Source organism: Nyctereutes procyonoides, unplaced genomic scaffold (assembly GCF_905146905.1).
Source record: "Nyctereutes procyonoides isolate TBG_1078 unplaced genomic scaffold, NYPRO_anot_genome, whole genome shotgun sequence".
In the NCBI taxonomy this organism is placed as follows: domain Eukaryota; kingdom Metazoa; phylum Chordata; class Mammalia; order Carnivora; family Canidae; genus Nyctereutes; species Nyctereutes procyonoides.
This window is the reverse complement of record NW_026575030.1, coordinates 24,802,444-24,822,664: the sequence shown is the minus strand read 5'-3', so window position 1 is coordinate 24,822,664 and position 20,221 is coordinate 24,802,444. Positions and strand designations below refer to the sequence as shown.

Below are 20,221 nucleotides of genomic sequence, written 5' to 3'. Positions count from 1 at the left end.
ATAAATGGCAGAGTATAGAAAACATCAATTAGGAGGGAAATAAAAAAGGTATTATAATGTTGGACTAGAACCTATTAAATATAAACTTCAAGCAAAGTTTATTTATTGGAGCTAAGCTTGGGGTATCTATCACTTGTCCTTAGGATTCCAGTAGCATAATGAAGTCATAAAATATTATTCCTTTTACCAGAACTGGTTGGTTTCTGTCTTCCCAACATTTATCTGGGACCCAAGGGACTGTAGACTAGCAAAAGTTGTGAGGGAACAGTGCTCATCCTAGAATCGGTAAAATATATACTAACAGTTACTGCCATACACTAAACCACTACTCAGCAATAAAAAACAAATTGATAAATATAACAACCTGGGTGAATCTTAAAAATACCAGGCTGAAAGAAGCCAAACATACAACACGTGTACATACTATATGATTTCATTTATATGAAACTCTTAGAAAAGGCACAACTAATCTAGAGTAACAGAAAACAGGTCAGTTGACCTGGGGCTCAGAATATAGAGGAGATTGATAGCTAAATAGCAAAGATCACATTTTAGAGTGATAGAAATGTTTTATATGCTCATTATAGTGGGGGTTAAACAAGTGTACACATTTGTTAAAATTCATTAAATTACACACTTCAAATGGGTACATTTTACTATACATAAATTAAACCTCAATAAATGTGTTTATATACATACACATGTATATGTGTGTGATTCTTTTTTTTTTTTTAAGATTTTATTTATTTATTCATGAGAAACACAGAGAGTGAGAGAGAGGCAGAGACACAGGCAGAGGCAGAAGCAGGCTCCATGCAGGGAGCCCGACGTGGGACTCTATCCCACGTCTCCAGGATCACACCCTGGGCCAAAGGTGGTGCTAAACCGCTGAGCCACCCGGGCTGCCCTATGTGTGTGATTCTTTTTCAGAGTTTGGAAATACAAAGAGAGATATGTCTGATTTCTTCAGGAAAATGTATATGTGAAGCTTTATATACAATTTAGGGGCTTCAAAGATTAATCTCTCAAAAGCCCATCGATCCTAGATGAAGAATCTTAGTATGTACCTGTATAAATGCAGCATTTTAGAAATCTTTTTTTGTCTTTTAAAGATTTCACTTACTTATTCATGAGAGACAGAGAGAGAGAGATGCAGAGACATAGGCAGAGGGAGAAGCAAGCTCTGATCCCCGGTTCTGGGGATCACACCCTGAGACAAAGACAGACTCAACTGCTGAGCCACCCAGGTGTCCCAGTATTTTAAAAATCTTAAGGTTAGCCTGAGTGTATGTATACACTGTCTATAATGAGAATAAGAAGAGAATTAGTCACAAAACCACAGTTTTGTAAAGGAGTGTCCAGTGGGCAGGTGGCACAATGATCAAAAAGAGCCATGCTTTATTTATGTAATCATTAACATCACTTTCAAGCAAATGTACTGAGTATAGAAGCTTTCATTTCCATCAGTAACTTACCCGTGGCTTGATGGTGTAGATTATAAAATTCACAGGCAATGATATCTGCCAACTTCTCACACCATTTCTTTGATGGACAGAAAATTAATACTGAATGGTTATCACAAATGGTCTCATAACATAAACTAACAACATGGTCCTCATCTCCCTAAAAAAGAAGGAGAAACAGTCATTCTACTGGTTCTTTTTTTTTTTTTTTTTTTTTAAGATTTTATTTATTTGACAGAGAGAGAGAGCACAAGTAGGTGAAGTGGAAGGCAGAGGGAAAGGGAGAAGCAGGCTCCCTGCTGAGCAAGGAGCCTATGTGATGTGGTGCTCAATCCCAGGACCCTGAGATAATGACATGAGCTGAAGGCAGATGCTCAACTGACTGTGCCACCCAGGTGCCCCCCTACTGGCCCTTTCAAAACATTTTCACATCAGTTTAAAGTCACTCCTTTTGCTTCATGGGGAAGGTTTTTTTCTACCAAAAGGCATAATAAAAATCAGTTACAAAGTCAATAACAAAGAAAAAACAAGAAGAGAAAAAAAGAAATAAACTTCCTTAAAATGCAAGGTGAAAAGAAAATATTTTCTATTCTCAACTAGTATTTATTGACTTCCATCCCTCAGCCAATGGGGATACAATGGTAAGCAAAAGAAAGTCAAGGTCCTATCTTTAAGGGGGTTAAGGTCTCACTAGAGAAACACACTAAAGTACAAAACAAATCAATGTAAAATACAATTATTAGAGGTACTATAAAAGAATTTTATGATGTGTCAAAGCCTCATACGTAACATAATTTGACAGGAAAAACCAAAGAAAGGTTTCTCTGGAAAAATTAATCAGCTGAGATGTGAAGGAGAGGAGGCATTATTTCTTTTTTTTTTTTTTTAATTTTTTTATATTTTTTTTATTGGAGTTTGATTTACCAACATATAGCATAACACCCAGGGCTCATTCCGTCAAGTGTCCCCCTCAGTGCTCGTCACCCAATCACCCCAACCCCCTGCCCACTTCCCTTTCCACCACCCCTTGTTCGTTTCCCAGAGTTAGGGGTCTCAGGAGGCATTATTTCACTGAAAGGTAACTGGCAGACAGAGGAAAAACCTCAGGCAGAACAAAGCATATGTAAATGCCCAGTGGTAGTCCAGTGAGCTCTCAAAACTGAAAGAGGTGTTTAACTGGATTAATTAATTCATCCATCCATTCATTCAATAAACAAACATTTACTATGTATCAGATATTGTTCCAGATACTGGGGATAAAGAATAAAAGTAGAAAAAAAGCTCTGCCCTCAGAATGTTACTATGCCAGTAGAAAGGGATAGATAATAACAAAAACAAGTAAAACACAAAGAAATCTTTAAAAATAATAAAAAGAAAAAGAAAATGGAAAATAGGGACCAGGAATGTGAGGACACTATAATTTAGATAAGGTGGCCAGGAAGATCTCAGAAAAGGACTTTGAGTAAAGGTCCAAAGGTGAAAGAGTAAACCATACTGATGCCTGGGGGGAAAGCATTCCAGAAAGAAAGAACCTGAAGTGGAAGATTCTTGGCATATTATGAAACAGCAAAGAAGCTGTGAAGGGAATGAGAAGGAAAGTAGTAGGTGAGGTCAGAGCACTAAGGGGGTGGGGACAGATCATGTAGGGTCTTATAGGCTACCAAAAAGAGGCTGGCTTTCATTCTAAATGCAAGGAACCATTTCAAGTGTGGGAACATAATGGTTATGTAGTCTGATGTTCATGTTAAATAGATCACTAGCTCCTGATTTAAGCAAAGACTGAAAGGGAGAAGGTGGGAAGCAGAGAACTCAATTAAGAGACTATTTCAATACTCCAGGTAAGAACCGAAAGTGATACAAATAGGGTGGAGGCATAGACATAGCAATAGAAAAAGATTAACAGAAGAGTAAATCAATATGTTTACATATATATATGCATATATACATATATATACACACATACACACACACACTGAGGTAACCAAGGCACAGTATGGTGATATTTGGGGTACAGAGCAAAGCAATGGAATAAGATTCCATGCCAGACTACAGAGGCTACAAATGCCTATCTATGAGAGAACTGAAACACATGAATTTATTCCTGTTCCCAATTACAGCTGTTACCATATTCAGAGGCACAGCTCTACACAAAAGAGATGCCCCACTCCACAGATGAGTCAGTTTTTTAACATCAGGATTGAAGAATGAAACTTAAAAAATACTGTGAACTGAAATTTTTTAAGTGTATTTATGGGTGTGTGAGGGAATTTATCATTCATCAAGCACTTCCTAGATACCAGACAATTTTTTAAAACCATTCTTCATTCTTACAATAAGTATCACATCCCATTGTACAGATGAAGATATTATATTCAGACAGGTTTTGTGATTCAACTAACATTGGCCATATCAAGTATCCCTATTATATATCAGAGGTAGGTCTGACTCCAAAAATGTTCTTCTCCTTTACTATATAGTATACCTACTACTTAACAAAGGTTAATTTTCCACATCAGTGTTTAATGTAAACTAAGCCATTAAGGAATCTTTTTCCAGTTAAAAAGAAAAATCTACAAAATTAGGTATTTTTTATTATTTGTTATCTTTCAGTATACTTATTAGAAATGATAATCATTTAAATTGAAGGCACAACTACATTTCCTCTCGCACAATCACCACCAATTATTTAAGATGAAACCATTACCTAAATATTAACAATCCTAATGGATACGTAAGGCATATTCAACTACTTTCCACCCCTAGTTTATGTGACTCAAAAAAATATTAACTTGCTAGAAAATGCAATCAAATACAAAGTACTGGGAGTAGTGATGTAAAAATACCGACTTACCTTTACTTGCAGATTGGGCTGAAATTCCCTCACAAGTTTCATTGAAGAGTCATATATAGAATTTCCAATTTTTACTGACTCTAACAGTGGTACAGGACGAAAGTTGGTGTGGTAGAGTTCAGCATTCAACCAGGAAGCCACAATCTCCAAATTGGGAAGAGTAGCACTCATGCCAACAATCTGCACGGCATTAGATAGAGGACTGGCTAAATCTGCCTGGCTGTGAAAAACAAATGAAAATGATGTTCAAAGATATTTAGTATTTTTTTTTTTTATGATAGTCACAGAGAGAGAGAGGCAGAGACACAGGCAGAGGGAGAAGCAGGCTCCATGCACCGGGAGCCCGATATGGGATTCGATCCCGGGTCTCCAGGATCGCGCCCTGGGCCAAAGGCAGGCGCCAAACCGCTGCGCCACCCAGGGATCCCAAGATATTTAGTATTAATTACAAATAGTGAGCTACCAATATTCTTGGTCATGTCCTTGGGAATATACACTCATATATTTTTAAGGTATATACTTAGAAGTAAGATTACTGGGTTATAGATCATCTTCAATTTTACTGACGTCAAGCTGTTTTCCAAAGAGATTGTACCAAAGTATCTCTATAATCCATAATGTGTTTTGTTGTTCCATATCTTGTCACCACTTAGTATTGCTAATCTTTTTAACGTCAGCCATTTTGGAAGGTGTATGGTCTCTTTGAAGAAGTAGTTTACATTGCCTTGACTACTAATGGGATTAAGCATCATTTCATGTTTATGGACCATTTGGATACCATCTTATAAACGCCTGTTGAAGGTGCTTGCCAATTGATACTATGGGTTTTTTCTTCCTGATTTATAGAATTATTTGAATGTTCCAGATAATAACTTTCCTCTTTCATTAATTTTTGCTCTTGTCTTTATTACTTCTTTCTTTCTACTTTCTGTGGCATTATTTTACTACTCTATGTTCTTGAGATGAATAATACATTATCAGTCTCTCTTCTTCAGTAATATATGCATTTTATACTATTAATTCCCTTTCAAACCATACCTGCATTTCACAAGTTTTGTTACGAGATATACTTTCAATTCAAACTATCTTCCAATTTCTACTGCAATTACTTTTTTGACCCCCAAAATGTAAAAATGTATTTCCCAGTTCCCAGTGGACATTTTCTAGTTATGCCTCTCCTATACTTATTTCTAGTTTAATTCCATTTTTTCAGAGAATATATTTTAAGTGACTTAAATCCTTTAAAATATATTGCTTTATGGCCCAGTGTGTAGTGAAGTTTTACTATGTTCAATGAAAAGAACATATATTCTGCTTCTATTTGATAATGCTTCTACGTACATCCATTAAGTCAAATTTGCTAGTTGCATCAATCATATTTTCTATATTGCTACTGATTTGGTATATAAACAATTATCTCCATGCTTTCTCATATACTGAAAAAGATATGTTAAATCTCCCTAAAGCAAAACATAAGAGCTTCCAGATTGAAAGAATCCATTGAGCACTCAGCATAATGAAGGAAAATAGAACACCAAGACACATCAGTGTGAAATTTCACAACACTGAGAAAGAAAAGGAGCCCCTAAAAACTCCGAGAGAATTAAAAAATTTTATATGGGCAAAGGATAAGCAAAGTGCTGGATTTCTCAATAGTAACAAGAGAATGAAGTAATGTCTTAAAAACCCTAAAGAAGAAAGATATAACATCTTGACTTCTATATCTGAACAATATGAAATAATTATAAGACATTTCAGGCATGCAAACTTTCAAAAATTATGCATAATAGACTATATACTAAAATAAAGTGGAACTTCCTGGAAGATTTCACCACCAAAATGAGGAAGTAAATCAAGAAAAAAGCACACTATTCAAAAAAGGGGGACTCTGACTCAGGCAAAAAGCAACAGAAATGAATGATAATGATAAAGATCCTAAAATAAGTGCTGTGCAGCACATGCAGTTCATGCACCTATCCCAATCAGAAAAACTCAGAAGGCTTTTAGAGAAATTTCAAGATCAATTTGGTAAAACAGCAAATGTGTTAGAACATACTGGATGGAGATTTACATAAGTGGGCTCAATCAGTGAAAAGGACATAGAAAATCAAGCCATCAAACAAAAGACATTTATTAATTTCAGAGAAAACAAAAAGCTATTTAGAAAGTAAAAGTAATCATAATATACTACATGGCTCAGCTGGCAAAGGCATTTTATAGTTATAACAGTATAACACTAAATATTGATCTGAACAAAGTCATGACATAACAGTATTTGAAGAAGAGATGATGGTGAGAGGACAAAGAGAGATTATGGAGTCAGCTGGGGGAAGACTGGGTTGGATGAGTAAAGAATTTTAAAAAGAGCTAGACCTTCATCTTTCATAGTAAGTAATGAAATATGTGTAAAAGTAAAAACTCAAGTGGCTATATTCAGAGATAACACTGTAAATAAATTTTTTAAAAGCTGTAAGAGTTTAAAGTAGTTGCCTCTGGGAAGGGGGTGATGAAGAACTGCTATTTTTCAAAATTATCCTTGACTGCTTCAATAGAATGATGTATAATTGACAAAAACTCAATTTTTAAAATTTTATCATAATGGTGATCAGAAATTTTAAAATGTTTACAAAATCATCTAAAATCACTCTCAGCGTTAAGAGCTTCTTTCAGAACAAAAATGAACTGCTGTACATGCATTTGTTCTAAGTAAGTATTACTCTTCTTCTTTAATTCATATTTACTATGCACTTTTGCTAAGGTTTTAACACAGGTTAGAATCTCAGGGACTCAGGAACTTTTTCAGGTACTCACCAAGATGCTGACTTGTGAGTAATATAGCAAATCTTAGTGAGTAAAAGTTCCAGCAGGTACCCTCGGTGAGAGTCTCCCAGCATATGCAATTCATCCACGACCACCATTCCTAAAGAGATTGTCCAGATACTAGGTTTTACAAAATTTCACAATTTCAAGAAAATTTTTTTTTAAAACTCAGTATCTTACATAGTAAGTAGCTATCATTACTACAATATATTGTAAGTGGTAGAAATTTCTAACCATAAAACAAGAATCAGATTTCACATAACAGACAATCCTTTTTCAAGACATTTCAGGCACCATACGTGGTCCTACTATAAGGTAGTCTGGATCTAAAAATCCATGATTAGCTAACTTAGAGGAAACTGCCTCTCATTAATATCTGAGTAATGGCAACCTTGTAGAAATATAGTACAATGAGATATCAAACACATCTATAATAGTTATTCAGTGTATTGACTTTTCTATGAGGGAAAAAGCCAGGGTAACCATACTGATCTTTTGCTTAGAAAAACAAAATCAAATCAACAAGAAATGATTTTAAGAGATGTTTTTGTTTGATGATGACAGGCTAGTGAGTCACCCTACGACAAAACAGGAGTATGTTTTGTATACCAGATTCCCCTTTCCACTACTTGGAGACTCAAACTAGTCTGTGCATTTGGAATAGTGCCCAAGAATTACTGAAAAGTTAATGCCAACCAATGTCTTCTTTAAACACAGTCATAAGATCATGGTTTTTACAGTCACTGGTATCCCCCCCGACAAATCGTCCCCACCTAAATCAAGGTCTTTCAGACCTATATCCTAATGGCACATGATGCTCCTTTTCCTCATCAGTAAGCTCAAAATCATATGGCATGATAAGTTATTTCAAAGTTTATTCACCCAGTCATTCAAAAAAATTCTGTGCAGGTACTGTGCTAGGTATATTGAATATCACCCTTAATAAGATTTTATTGCAATCCTCAAGATATTTGAAATCCAACAGGGTCACAGGTAGTAAGAAAATTCTGATTTGAACTGATGAATGTGATTTCTCTAAGCTTTATAGAGCAAAGCCATGTCTTACTAATCTTTGGTTTCATTCCCCACTCCTACCCTACCCAACTTTACCATTTAAGCCCACCAGATTCCAATAAGTAGCTAACTGATATTCTTGCTGCTTCTGTTGTTGCTACAACCATTCTCTTCCTGTTGCTACCTCTACATAGACTTTCCTAAGTAGTAAAAATAAATAAATTAAGCATTAAGATAAAAAATCTTCCTACAGTCTCAAACTCAAATGTCAGCTTCTATAGCTCCATACCATTTCCCTGATAAATGGTAACCTCCTAGGAAAGGCCAAATCTAGATACTAGCACCAGAATATGATAACGAACACACAAACACACTAACTGTATATGGCAGAACCAGCCCCAGCATTCTTCCCTCTATTCTTGGTAGTTTAGACAGAAAAGAAGCAATGAGAGATGACTTGAGGGCTCAAGGATATCCTCTGTGTTTTGTAAAGTGCAAACATACAGGGAAATAGTAACAGGAAGCAGGACATAAAACTTTTTTTTTAAAATACAGAGTTCCTAACATTACAGATGCCAATTCTCAACGCATAAGTAGACACTAAGAAAAAAAAAATGGGACATATAGAAATCATAACAGCTCCACTCCATCAAAAAATAGCAACAAAAAATATCTGTTTGCTTCCTACTTTTCTTACCCAATAGATCCATCTTATTTTCCTCAATGAGGCGATTGATCAGACCATTGGCTCTCTCAATTGTGCAGACAGCAATATCCAAAGAAGAGAAATGCCCTGTTGGAGAGGTACTGCCCATATAACCATCCACATTTATTCCTATTTCTTGAAACAGACTCTGAATTGAGTAAAAAGGAAAAATATTTGAAATTCATAAATTGTAGATTGGTTCTATCCCAGAACACAGACATAAGTTTCTAAAGATATTTATTAGATTACTGTTGGTTGTTCCTGGTAACCCTAAAAGGTAACCCTAAAAGAACCCCCTGGTTCTTTTTAGAATCATATACTAAAAATATGAAGTTTAGAACTGACAAAACTCAGGACAGAAATTTTCTGTTAAGACAGAGTCAAATACAAGTATGCCATTTTAACAATAGCACTAATAAAGCAGTTTCAAGAGTTACAGAAATTAAAATTGGAAAAAACTACCATAAACACTAAATTTTTAATCTAATAAACATGCAGGAAACTAGTTCCTTTTTCAAACACAAAAATAACACTTTAAGAAACAAATTTATATTTCATGAATAAAATTTCTCATTATCCCACAATTTTTTTTATACAGTGGAAGTTTTCATAAGTCAAATGCAATGGGACCTTGATTTTAATTTTTTTTTCTTTTTTTTTTTTTTAGTTTAACTTGTAACTAACATACCTTCTCAATAAAAAGGATCCTTTCATCATTACTTTGGTCTAAGTTGAGAGGATGTTACCATGTAGGACCAGCTTTGTTGGCTATTTGGCCTCTGAAATAACTGTTAAAAAGATTTATAGAACCATAGAACTTTAGAGCTGTTCATTCATTAAAATGTTCCTGAGTGTTATTGAGTTAACCCAAAGTATTAGGGTTAAAATCCTCATTTTTACCAATGAAAATACTGAGGTCCAGGAGATTATGTGCCTGGTCTGAAGACATAGTTAATGGCAAAACTGGGACTAGAACCCAGACTTTTTTTGGACTATCAATATAATTGTTTTGCCATTCCAACACACTTTTTCACTGCAGAAATCACAATGGTAATGTATTCTATTTAATGAAACACTGTATTTGTAAAAATGCTTTAAAAACCAGCGAGTATCACACAAATGAAAAATGTTATTATTCATCTTTGCAGAAAAATAGGCCATAGGCCTTAAGCTTTACCTAAGCACCAGTGGATCTTATTTTTCCCTTAACTACTCCCAAATAGCTCTCACTTAGAATAGGATGTTTCCTTAAATACTCTCTTCTTTCCATGCTTACTCTAACCCTACTATTCAGTTAAAACGCTGATTCTTAATGTATATGTTTATATACTAATTGAAGTATTCTGTTTACTTCCTAAGGAAAAGTTCATAAACATTAACACAATTTTCAATTACTCGTTTGATTTGATGACCCTTTCTCCTTTACACGATAAAAAGTTTCCCTTCATAAATGGTCAACTTTTAAAGCTACTTCGGGATGCAAGAGAAGAAACTTTGGTTAACACAGCTGCCAATAATAGGTACTATCACAACAATGTTCTTAGTATGAAAACATTACCTGAAGATAGTATTTCTTCTCTTTAGCCACAGAGACAAAGGGCAAAATAAACAAAGCTTTCTTCCGCATTTCTAAAACCCGCTTCAACATAAGTAATTCAGCAACGAGAGTCTTCCCAGCACTTGTAGGAGCTAAAACATGTTATTCCACAAGGTTACCACAAGAAGTAATATTTGACACACTGCATTAATAAATGTTTTAAACTATATCCAGTAACCACAGAGCCTTCAAGTAACCTATCATTAAGGCCCCTACTGGCATCTGAAAACTTTATTCGCTTAAACGCCCGACTTCAAACCAGTGCTATAGATAGCCTCCCACTGAAAACAGAGAATAAACAAATCCTTTGATGAACAATAAATAATGAATACTAAGTCCCTAGCTTGTATCTAACAATTAAATACTGAATGTTTAAAAGCCCTGCTTTGAGGAAGGAGATAAACAAGCTTAATATACTGTGGTAGGAACTATGATAAAAATTGAGGCAGAGGAGCTATAACGTAGTTTATGGAAAGGAAACACAGTTTATGAGAAGGGAAGGGGAAGGAATGCCAAGCAAAAGAATCAGCATGTGCAAAGGCCTGGAGGAAAGCCTGGTAAATTCAAAGGCCAGTAATTTAGAAAGCTTGAAATAAAACCAGGGGGAGTTAAGAGAAGAAATGTGAACATGTCACCTGAAAAAGAATTTTATAATTCCATGACATAAGGAGTTTAGAATTTATCCTGAAAACAGTGTAGAGTGACTAGTGAGTTTTATGAAAAGGAGTGGCAAGATCATATTTGTACTTCATAAAGACAACTCTGCATGCAGGGGCAGAACAAAACCAGAGAGAAAATATAAACTATATATAAGGATGCCTGGGTGGCTCAGTGGTTGAGCGTCTGCCTTTGGCTGAGGTCGTGATCCCGGGGTCCTGGGATCAAGTCCCACACTGGACTCCCCACAGGGAACCTGCTTTTCTCCTTCTGCCTATGACTCTGCCTATGTCTCTCATGAATAAATACAATCGTTAAAATTAAATAAACTATTATAAAATAGTTATAAGGCTAAATAGTTGCATAATCTAGAAGATACTGATATAACCCACAAGAAAAAAGGAGGGGATGATAATCTAGGCAGAGCACCTAAAAAGATATTTGTGTGGCTCAGTCAGTGAGGCCTCCAATTCTTGATGAGCTCTAGGTCATGAGACTGAGCCCCCATCAGACTCTACACTCAAAGAGGAATCTGCTTCTCTCTCCCTCTTCCTCTGCTCCTACCCCTGCCCCCAAGCATGTGCTCTTTCTCTCTCAAATAAAAAATCTTAAGAAAAAAAAAAAAAAAAAAAAAAAAACAAGATATCTGGGATAATACACATTGGACTTAGTGAGTAATGTAAGCCAGTGACCAGAGGATGAATGGCGCTCAGGTTCTGGTTTAAGCAGCTGAAATGGTCAGGCCATTCTACCACTGACACCAGTTAGCACCTACTGTGTAATTTCTACATGCCAAGAACTGTTCTAAGCACTCTCCCATGCTTTCTATTAATGTGCTCTCTATGAATTACCACAGGCAGCAAGTGTTACAGTTTTCAAACCCAAGCAATCTGACTTCACAGCCTGAACCCTTATACCTAAGGATAACTGTCTATTTGCTGAGCCATAACGAAAAATCTGGATGACTCACAACTTCAGAAAAAACTGATGAAAAGTGCATCTTATCAAAGGATAAGTTCCAAAGTCAGTAAAAAGGTTAAAAAGTATGAATTTTGTTAGAGTTGCCCTCGAAAGCCTATAGAAGTCTTCTCTAAGGTAAATTACGGTTTCATGTATACAACCCTGTATAAGCAGGTCAATGTATAAATATATAACGTAGAATGCTCAAATATTGTAAAGCACAACTAAGATCAATTGGAAGAAGAGCAGATTTCTATCCCCCTTGCAACCTCACCCTGGGACATGTCTGTTGAGAGGAAAGGCAAGCAGAACAGCTCTCTTTAAATTGTGTTTGGGGGATCCCTGGGTGGCACAGCGGTTTGGCGCCTGCCTTTGGCCCAGGGCGCGATCCTGGGGACCCGGGATCGAGTCCCACGTCGGGCTCCCGGTGCATGGAGCCTGCTTCTCCCTCTGCCTGTGTCTCTGCCTCTCTCTCTCTCTCTGTATGACTATCGTAAATAAATAAAAAAAATTTAAAAAAATAAATAAATAAATTGTGTTTGGGCAGTGGTTTAGTCCCGCCTTCAGCCCAGGGCGTAGTCCCGGAGACCTGGGATCAAGTCCCATGTCGGGCTCCCTGCATGGAGCCTGCTTCTCCCCTGCCTGCCTGTGCTTCTCTCTCTCTCTCTCTCTCTCTCTCTCTCTCTCTCTCTCTGTCTCTCATAAATAAATAAAATAATAAATTTCGTTTTTGCTCCCCACTCCCACCAATATAATGGAATTTTGCATAATCTTAACATGCATACGATGAGACTCTATTTTTCAGATTTTAAGACTTTCTCTAGTTATAAAGTACTGTTTCATCTGCTTTTTAAAACTACCTCCTAACTACTACTACCTTTTAAACTACTTAACTACCTCCAGAGTATCCTTTAGTATTCATGCCTTTAAAAATAGCACAGAAATTAATCTGCACAAACTTGAATACCTGAATAGACCAAATTCTTTCCTTCCAGCACTTGTCCAAGCAAAAGGCACTCTGCCTGCCACTCAAACATCCTTTTTACGCCGTAACTGTGATACTTCTCCAGCACCGCTAGGGGCAGTCCCCAGTTGGCCAACAGCAGCTGGTCTGTTCCATCGTCAGCAACCGTCTGCCTGCATTCCCCTTTCAGGAAAGAAAAAGGTAATTAATAGTTGAACCTGGCAGCCCGGGTGGCCCAGCGGTTTGGCGCCGCCTTCAGCCCGGGGTTTGATCCTGGAGACCCAGGATCGAGTCCCACGTCGGGCTCCCTGCGTGGAGCCTGCTTCTCCCTCTGCCTGTGTCTCTGCCTCTGAGCGTGTGTGCGTGTGCGTGTGTGTGTCTGTCATGAATAAATAAAATCTTAAAAAAAAAAAAAAAACTAAAAAAGAAAATAGTTGAACCTAATTCTAATATAGGACTTCGGCGGTCAGTCTTCCACTGTATTCTGAAATACCTCCGTGTGGGGCCGAGGCCAGATAACGCAGATGGTGACATAAAGCACTTCCAATGGAGGGATCTGCAAGGAGCACCGGGCGCCATTAGGCGCCCCCCCCCACACACACACACACAGGTGATGAGAGTTGGCCAACTAGGAAGTTGTCTCCGTAGAGCTCCAAAGACCCACACGACGCTTGAATAGCATCACCGGGCTGTCGCCCACTACGCACGTCCATGGCCTAACTTAGTGACCGGCCCCAGCAGGCCAGAGTCACGAGCCGGGAACGAGGGTAGACGCCCAGGGGGCTGTGCAATCACGCAAGCCCCGTACGGTAACCGCTAGCCCTGCGGCCCGCGGCCCCCGGAGGGCCCGGGAGTACCTGCAGCGGCGGCCAGCCCCCCGCGGTCCCTGCAGCGGCGTCCCAGGCCCGGGGGTGGGCTGAGCACCGGTCCGCGGGGGGCCAGGAGGCTGTCACTGCCGTCACCGCCGCTCCCAGACACGGAGTCCGAGCCTGACGCTGAACGCCGCCGCTTCCCACTCCGGGGCGGAGGGTTCATCGCGAAGTCTTCTTGGCGATTCAGGGAAAGCGACAGCCGCAGCGTCCTCCCGCTCCGGAGCGACCGGGCCCCGCGACAGGTGCGGCCGCCATCTTCCCGCCACGGCTTTCAAACTCCGGCCTCCCAGCCCGCGCCGAAACCATAGAGCGCTCGGGGCTGAGAGTCCCCTGAGAACCATAGAGTCGTGGGGAAGGAGCGGCCCTCGCCGGCGTCTCGGACCTCCCGCCTGTCGCCTCGTTGGCAGGTCGGCCCGAGAGAGGGGCCGGGATGCGCCTAGAACCAGAGACGCGGACCGAGCCGGGGGGACGGACAGCTCTCTAGGTACGGCCCGAACTTGTCATCAGCCTGGCCTAAGCACCTTCTTTTTTGTCCATTTCTGGTTTGAATAGCAAGATTTGCTGACTTCATACAATGCGTTGCCCGTAATAGGTAGCTCAGGGATGTGACTCTTCTTAACGTATTGGTATTTAAAAAAAAAATTATTACAGATTATGGGTGCAAATCCCCACAGCACAAGTCTGGGAGATAGCGTTTGGGAATCAATTCTGCGAAAAACCGAGGGTCTTCATTTTTAAAATGTTTTCGAATGGCAATGTTCTAAAAATTCCACAAGATGGAGACACTGCTCCGTGGAGGAAACATTTTTCCTCGACCTCTTTTATGCGGTTTCCCTGCGTTCTTCGACCATTTATTGAGCACCTTCTGTGTACTAGCCATCTGGGTAGATGGAAGGGAAATGGCGTGAAATGGGTCCTGCTCTCAAAGAGAAAGAATAGGGACGCCCGGGTAGCTCAGTGGTTGGCGGGTAGCTCATACATATGTATGTATGTATGAACTGGGAGCCCGACGTGGGATTCGATCCCGGGTCTCCAGGATCGCGCCCTGGGCCAAAGGCAGGCGCCAAACCGCTGCACCACCCAGGGATCCTTCACACTATTTTTATTAGGTGAACTATGATCAAATGAGGAACATAATTAGGAATAAAATGTAAGGAATAGTTACTGTCATCCCAGTAAGAAGTCTAGAGAATATTTTCAAATTTACAGTTTATTTCAAACATGCAACATCTGTTTCTAATTAAAAAAAAAAAAAAACTCAGAAAAGTAGAGAAAAGAAAGCTACTTTTCCAAAATATTTTACAATTTTGTTATGGTAACAGATATTGTGATAATTAATGCTACTATGCCAGAAGTATTTCCCATCTTTTAATTGTGTCTGAGCTTGTGTTCCTTGGGATTTTATTTTTATTTGTAATTCTTCAAGGTCTGAGTTAAAATCTTCCAGAGGGGATGCCTGGCTGACATAGTTGGTGGAACATGTGACTCTTGATCTCCCAGTCATGAGTTTGAGCCCCACTGTGTTTACTTAAAAATAAGGGTTTATTTAAAATAAATAAATAAAGTCTTCCAGAAAAAAGATATTTGCACATATTTCTGCCAGTTACCTGGGAGACGTACCAATATCCTGATTGGTTTGGTAGAGATGGGGGCAGGGAGTCAGGTCACACCCAAGCAAGAACTCCAGGCCTGCCATCTCAGTCTTGTAGTGTACAGTTTTTAAATCAACCCATGTAGATTCTCAGGACTTCTCTAGTTGCTACTTTGTTTTTTCTTTCATACCCTCAACCCTACTCCTTTTCTTATTTAAATGAAATCTTTCCCAAATCGACAGCAGCAAACAGGAAAGAGGAGTGTAGATTGACTTACAACCAACTGCTCTGGTGTAGGGGAGAGGATGCAGGCCTCACAGGGGTGAATTTGTGCTCCTGTCTTCTTTTTGCATTTCCCCATGGCCTCTTTCCCTAATTCTCTCTCATTTTTACTGTATTTGCTTTTCTCCCCTTCCCTTTCTTTCTTTTTTTTTAATTTTTTCCCTCTTCCCTTTCTGTTTACATTGAATCACTATGAAAGTAGTATACACCTGTGCATAATACAATGTAAAATTTATTTTTATTAAACTGAGAATCCTCTATGGAAAGACTTCTTCTATGATAAAGGGGACCTTACACTTACCTGTAGTTCTTAGGTTAATAAAATGACTATTAAAATGATTCATAGGTGTACTTACGTGTAATTTTTATTATATATTATACAATATTTTAAGCATGAATTGTTAAATAAATATATTTCTGATTCCATCTCATTCTTTCCCAAAGTGGGACCAATTTACAAAGATCACATCTACACTGCATATTTTGATGGTGTGCACATCCTGGATTATATCGATGGCAACTGGAAAGGACAAAGACACACAGATATTCCTCTCCTGTATCACCTCATCTGCAAGGGCAAAGCAAGGGTGGGGTTTTTTTTTTTTTTTTTTGGTTTGTGTCATGAGTCTCTCATTTTCTGCCAGACTCAGAACATGATGGAAAATCTCTGAAGGATATGACTTGGATTCGACCATTTTCTAAGGCAAGTGACATATTGTCGAGGTGTAGATGTTTTAGTTCAGGCTGCTATAACAAAATACAGAGATAACAGAAATTTTTTTCCCACAGTTCTGGATACTGGAAGTCCAAGGCCAGAGTACCAGCATGTTTGGGTTCTGATGAGAGCCTCTTCTGGATGACAGAGTGCTAATTTCTTGTATCCTCACATAGCAGAAAGTAAGAGAGAGAGAGGGAGGGAGAGAGAAACGCTCTGGGCCCCCCTTTTTAAAGGCATTCATCCCATTCATGACAGTTCCATCCTCATGATCTAATTTCCTCCCAAAGGCCCACACCCCCACCTCCAAATATCATCACATTGAAGGTTAGGATTTCAACATATGAGTTTGGAGTGGACACATTCAGTCTATAACAGAAGATAACATGTCCCATATTCAATATGAAAATGATATAGCTCAGCCCAACACAGCAGGCCAGCAGCTAAACTGCCCTGAAGTCCAGTTCGACAAGCTAGAGGCACTATAGATAGAAGCCTTAGGTTTAAACCCCAGAACCAACATTTTCTAGCACCTTGACCTTAGGCAAAATTAAAATTTTTTCAATCTCAGTTTTTTCTTTTCTAAAGTTGAATTCATAAAAATGTCTCTATCACAGCTTTTGGTAAGAATTATGTAACATATGAAGGTGCTTAGCACCACACTTGGCATGTATTAAGCATCCAATAATTGATAGATATCATTAATCTTCCTCTGAGGTATATTTAACATAGAAAAATCCTAGAATCAATGGGAAGTCTAGCTGTTTGAGACAAAGACAAGTTGCAATATTTTAAAGATTTTATTTATTAATTCATGAGAGACACACAGAGAGAGGCAGAGACACAGGCAGAGGGAGAAGCAGGCTCTCTGAAGGGAGCCCGATGTGGGGCTTGATCCTGGAACCCTGGGATCACACCCTGAGCCAAAGGCAGATGCTCAACTGCTGAGCCACCCAGGCGTCCCAAGAATTACTGTTATTTTTGATGAGCAAGTCTTCTCAAATCTTGGATAGCTGAATGGGGTTCCCTCTCCCTAAAGCACTTTTACCCATTTCTTCACTTGCAGAGTTTATACTTTCTCTCCAGAGCTTGGCTTAAATGATGATTCCTCAAAAAGAATCCTTTTCTGACTCCAATAGGACCCTGAATTTTCTTTTTTTTTTAAGATTTTATTTATTTATTCTTGAAAGAGACAGAGAGAGAGAGACAGACAGAGGGTCCTAAATTTTCTTATTACTCCACTTAACTACACTTGAGCATGACTGTAATTACCTGTCTTCCCCACTGGAGATAAGCTCCATAGAGTCAGAGATCATGTCTCTTATGACCGACTTGGCATATTCTGATGGTGATGATTGAAGGCTTCTCAGGCATTCCTTCCCCAAATTTTTACTGCAATTTTTGAGGGAATTAATCATCTTATTTAGTTCTATCAATCACTGCTGGAGAGATGTTCAAGTCTCCAAATATAATTGTGGTTTTGTCTATTTTTCCTTTTAGTTCTATCAGTTTTTGCTTCACATTTCTGTTCTCTGGTGCATACACATTTAGGATGACTACCTCTTAGACAATTGACCCTTATATCTTTATGTAATGTCCTTCTCTGTCCTTGGTAATTTGTTTTGCTCTGTACTTTGTCTAATATTAAGATAGGCATACCAGCGTTCTTTTGATTAATGTTTGCATTTCATCTTTTTCATCCTTTTATTTTCAACTTAAATAATTACATTTGAAGTTACTTTATTGTATTATAATATTATACATTTATTATCTATAAAGATTTTATAATATATAATTATTATAATTAGGTGCATTATATAATCTCTTAATACATTATTATATAATATATATTTATCAAAGTCAACTGGTATTGATAGTTTGAGTGAATTGTAGAAGCTTCATCTCCTTTATGCCCCTTTACCCTTCCCTAATTATAATGTAATCATGCTAAATATTTTCTCTATATTCATTGAGAACCACGCAAAAGAGCATTTTAATTTTTCTTCAACCATCAAACAAAACTCAAGAGGAGAAGGAAACGTGTTTATCCATATTTTTATCTATGTGTTCTTTCTGACTTCTTCATCTTCCAAGAGTCCTTCTTTTTCCATTTTCTATTTGTTTCAAGAACTTCCATTAGCCATTCTTTTAGGGTAGGTCTTCCAGTAACAAATTCTCTTAGTTTCCCTTCATCTGTGAATGTCTTTAATTCCCCTTCAATAATGTGTCATTCTCTCTGACTGCTTTCAAGATCAAATCTGTCTTTGGTTTTCAGAAGACTGACTATGATATGTCTTTGCATGAATTTCTTTGGGCTTGATCCATTTGAATTTTGATGAGTTTTTTCAACCCATAGATTTATGGTTTTTGCCAAATGCTGGAAAGTTTGTCATTTTTAAAAAAATACTTTTCAGCCCTCCCTCCAACTCTCCGCTTCTGAGACTCAGATGACACAAATGTTAGATCTCTTTTTGTCCCACAGGTCCTTAAGGTTCTATTCATTTTTTCCAGGCTATTTTCTCTTTGTTGTTGGGATTGCATAGCTTTTATTGTTCAAGTTCACCAATTCTTCCCTCTGTCTCCCCCATTTTGCTGTTGAGCCTATCCATTGAGTTTTCTTTCTTTTGGTTGTATTTTTTGGTTCTAAATTTTTCATTTAGTTCTTCTTTATATCTTTATTGCTTTTTTTTTAGTCTTCCTATTGCTTTCCTGAAACTTCATGTTTTTCATTTTTTAAGAGTAAAAATTTGTAAATTTAAAATTTAAATTTAAAACTCTTGTCAGATAATTTGCACTTGTGTCATCTCAGTGTTGGCATTTGTTAATTGTCTCAGTATGAGATCTCCTTGGTTCTTAGTAAGACATGATTTTCACTTAAAGCTTGGATATTTTGTTCATTGTGTTATAAGACTCTGAATCTTATTAAATCTTGTATTTTAGAGACACCTGGGTGGCTCAGCAGTCGAGCGTCTGTCTGCCTTTGGCTCAGGTCATGATTCCGCAGTCCCGGGATCGAGTCCCACATCGGGCTCCCTGCATGGAGCCTGCTTCTCCCTCTGTCTCTGTCTCTGCCACTCTCTCTCTGTGTGTGTGTCTCTCATGAATAAATAAATAAAATATTTTTTTTAAAAATCTTGTATTTTAGAAGGCTGCCTCTGACACCAAGCTGGTGGGTGGAAGGGATACTACCTTATTACTGTTCAGTGGGGGTGGAAGTCCAGGTTTTCCACTCAGCCTCCCGTGACACTGGGGGAAGGGAGGGAAGGGACTCATTAAAACAGAGTGGGAGTAGAAGATTAGGTTCCTCAGTAGGCCTCTGTTAATTCCATCCTGGATAAGGGGAGGGACACCTCATTATTGCTTCCCATGTGGCACCCACTGACACCTGTTGGGGGGTGGGGTGGAGGAGGGATTGGTACTATTGAGAAGCCATGAAAGTCTTCACTCTCTGCCAAGCCTCATCTGATACCACCCCAGCAAGGAGAGGCAGGAACACTGCATTAACACTAGGTAGGATTGGAATTCCAGGCTCCCCACATGGGTCTCAACTGACACCATGTGAGAGGAGAGGTGCTTATTGTCATCCTATAGGGATAGAAGTCCTGGTCTCCACTCAGCTTTCTATGATGCCTCCCAAGTGTAAAGAAGCTGGGGAGGAAATACATTTTTCCAGTGTGGAAAAAGTGGCAATCTAGGCTTTTCACTCAGCCTTTGCTAGCTAGGCTGTA

General features: G+C 38.5%; 2 protein-coding genes across 3 annotated transcripts in view; one reads left to right on the top strand and one right to left on the bottom strand.

Annotated features, from left to right (window-relative positions):
• POLQ (DNA polymerase theta) overlaps positions 1-14,163 on the bottom strand; it is a 126,275-nt gene extending 112,112 nt beyond the window's left edge. The window contains exons 1-7 of one of the 2 annotated variants that reach the window (XM_055316452.1): positions 13,890-14,163; positions 13,036-13,215; positions 10,413-10,543; positions 8,846-9,002; positions 7,126-7,234; positions 4,315-4,534; positions 1,476-1,623 (exon numbers count right to left, since the gene is read on the bottom strand). In XM_055316452.1, the coding sequence (XP_055172427.1) occupies positions 1,476-1,623; positions 4,315-4,534; positions 7,126-7,234; positions 8,846-9,002; positions 10,413-10,543; positions 13,036-13,215; positions 13,890-14,067 (1,123 nt within the window). In that variant the 5' untranslated portion in view covers positions 14,068-14,163. Of the gene's footprint in view, positions 1-1,475; positions 1,624-4,314; positions 4,535-7,125; positions 7,235-8,845; positions 9,003-10,412; positions 10,544-13,035; positions 13,216-13,889 lie in introns of those variants that run through there. The other variant, XM_055316453.1, reaches the window with a different exon arrangement.
• Positions 14,164-14,375: 212 nt separating this feature from the next.
• Positions 14,376-20,221, top strand: part of FBXO40 (F-box protein 40) — a 61,246-nt gene continuing 55,400 nt past the window's right edge. The window contains exon 1 of the mRNA XM_055316321.1: positions 14,376-14,388. The gene's annotated coding sequence lies outside the window, so the exon portion shown is untranslated. The remainder of the gene's footprint in view (positions 14,389-20,221) is intronic.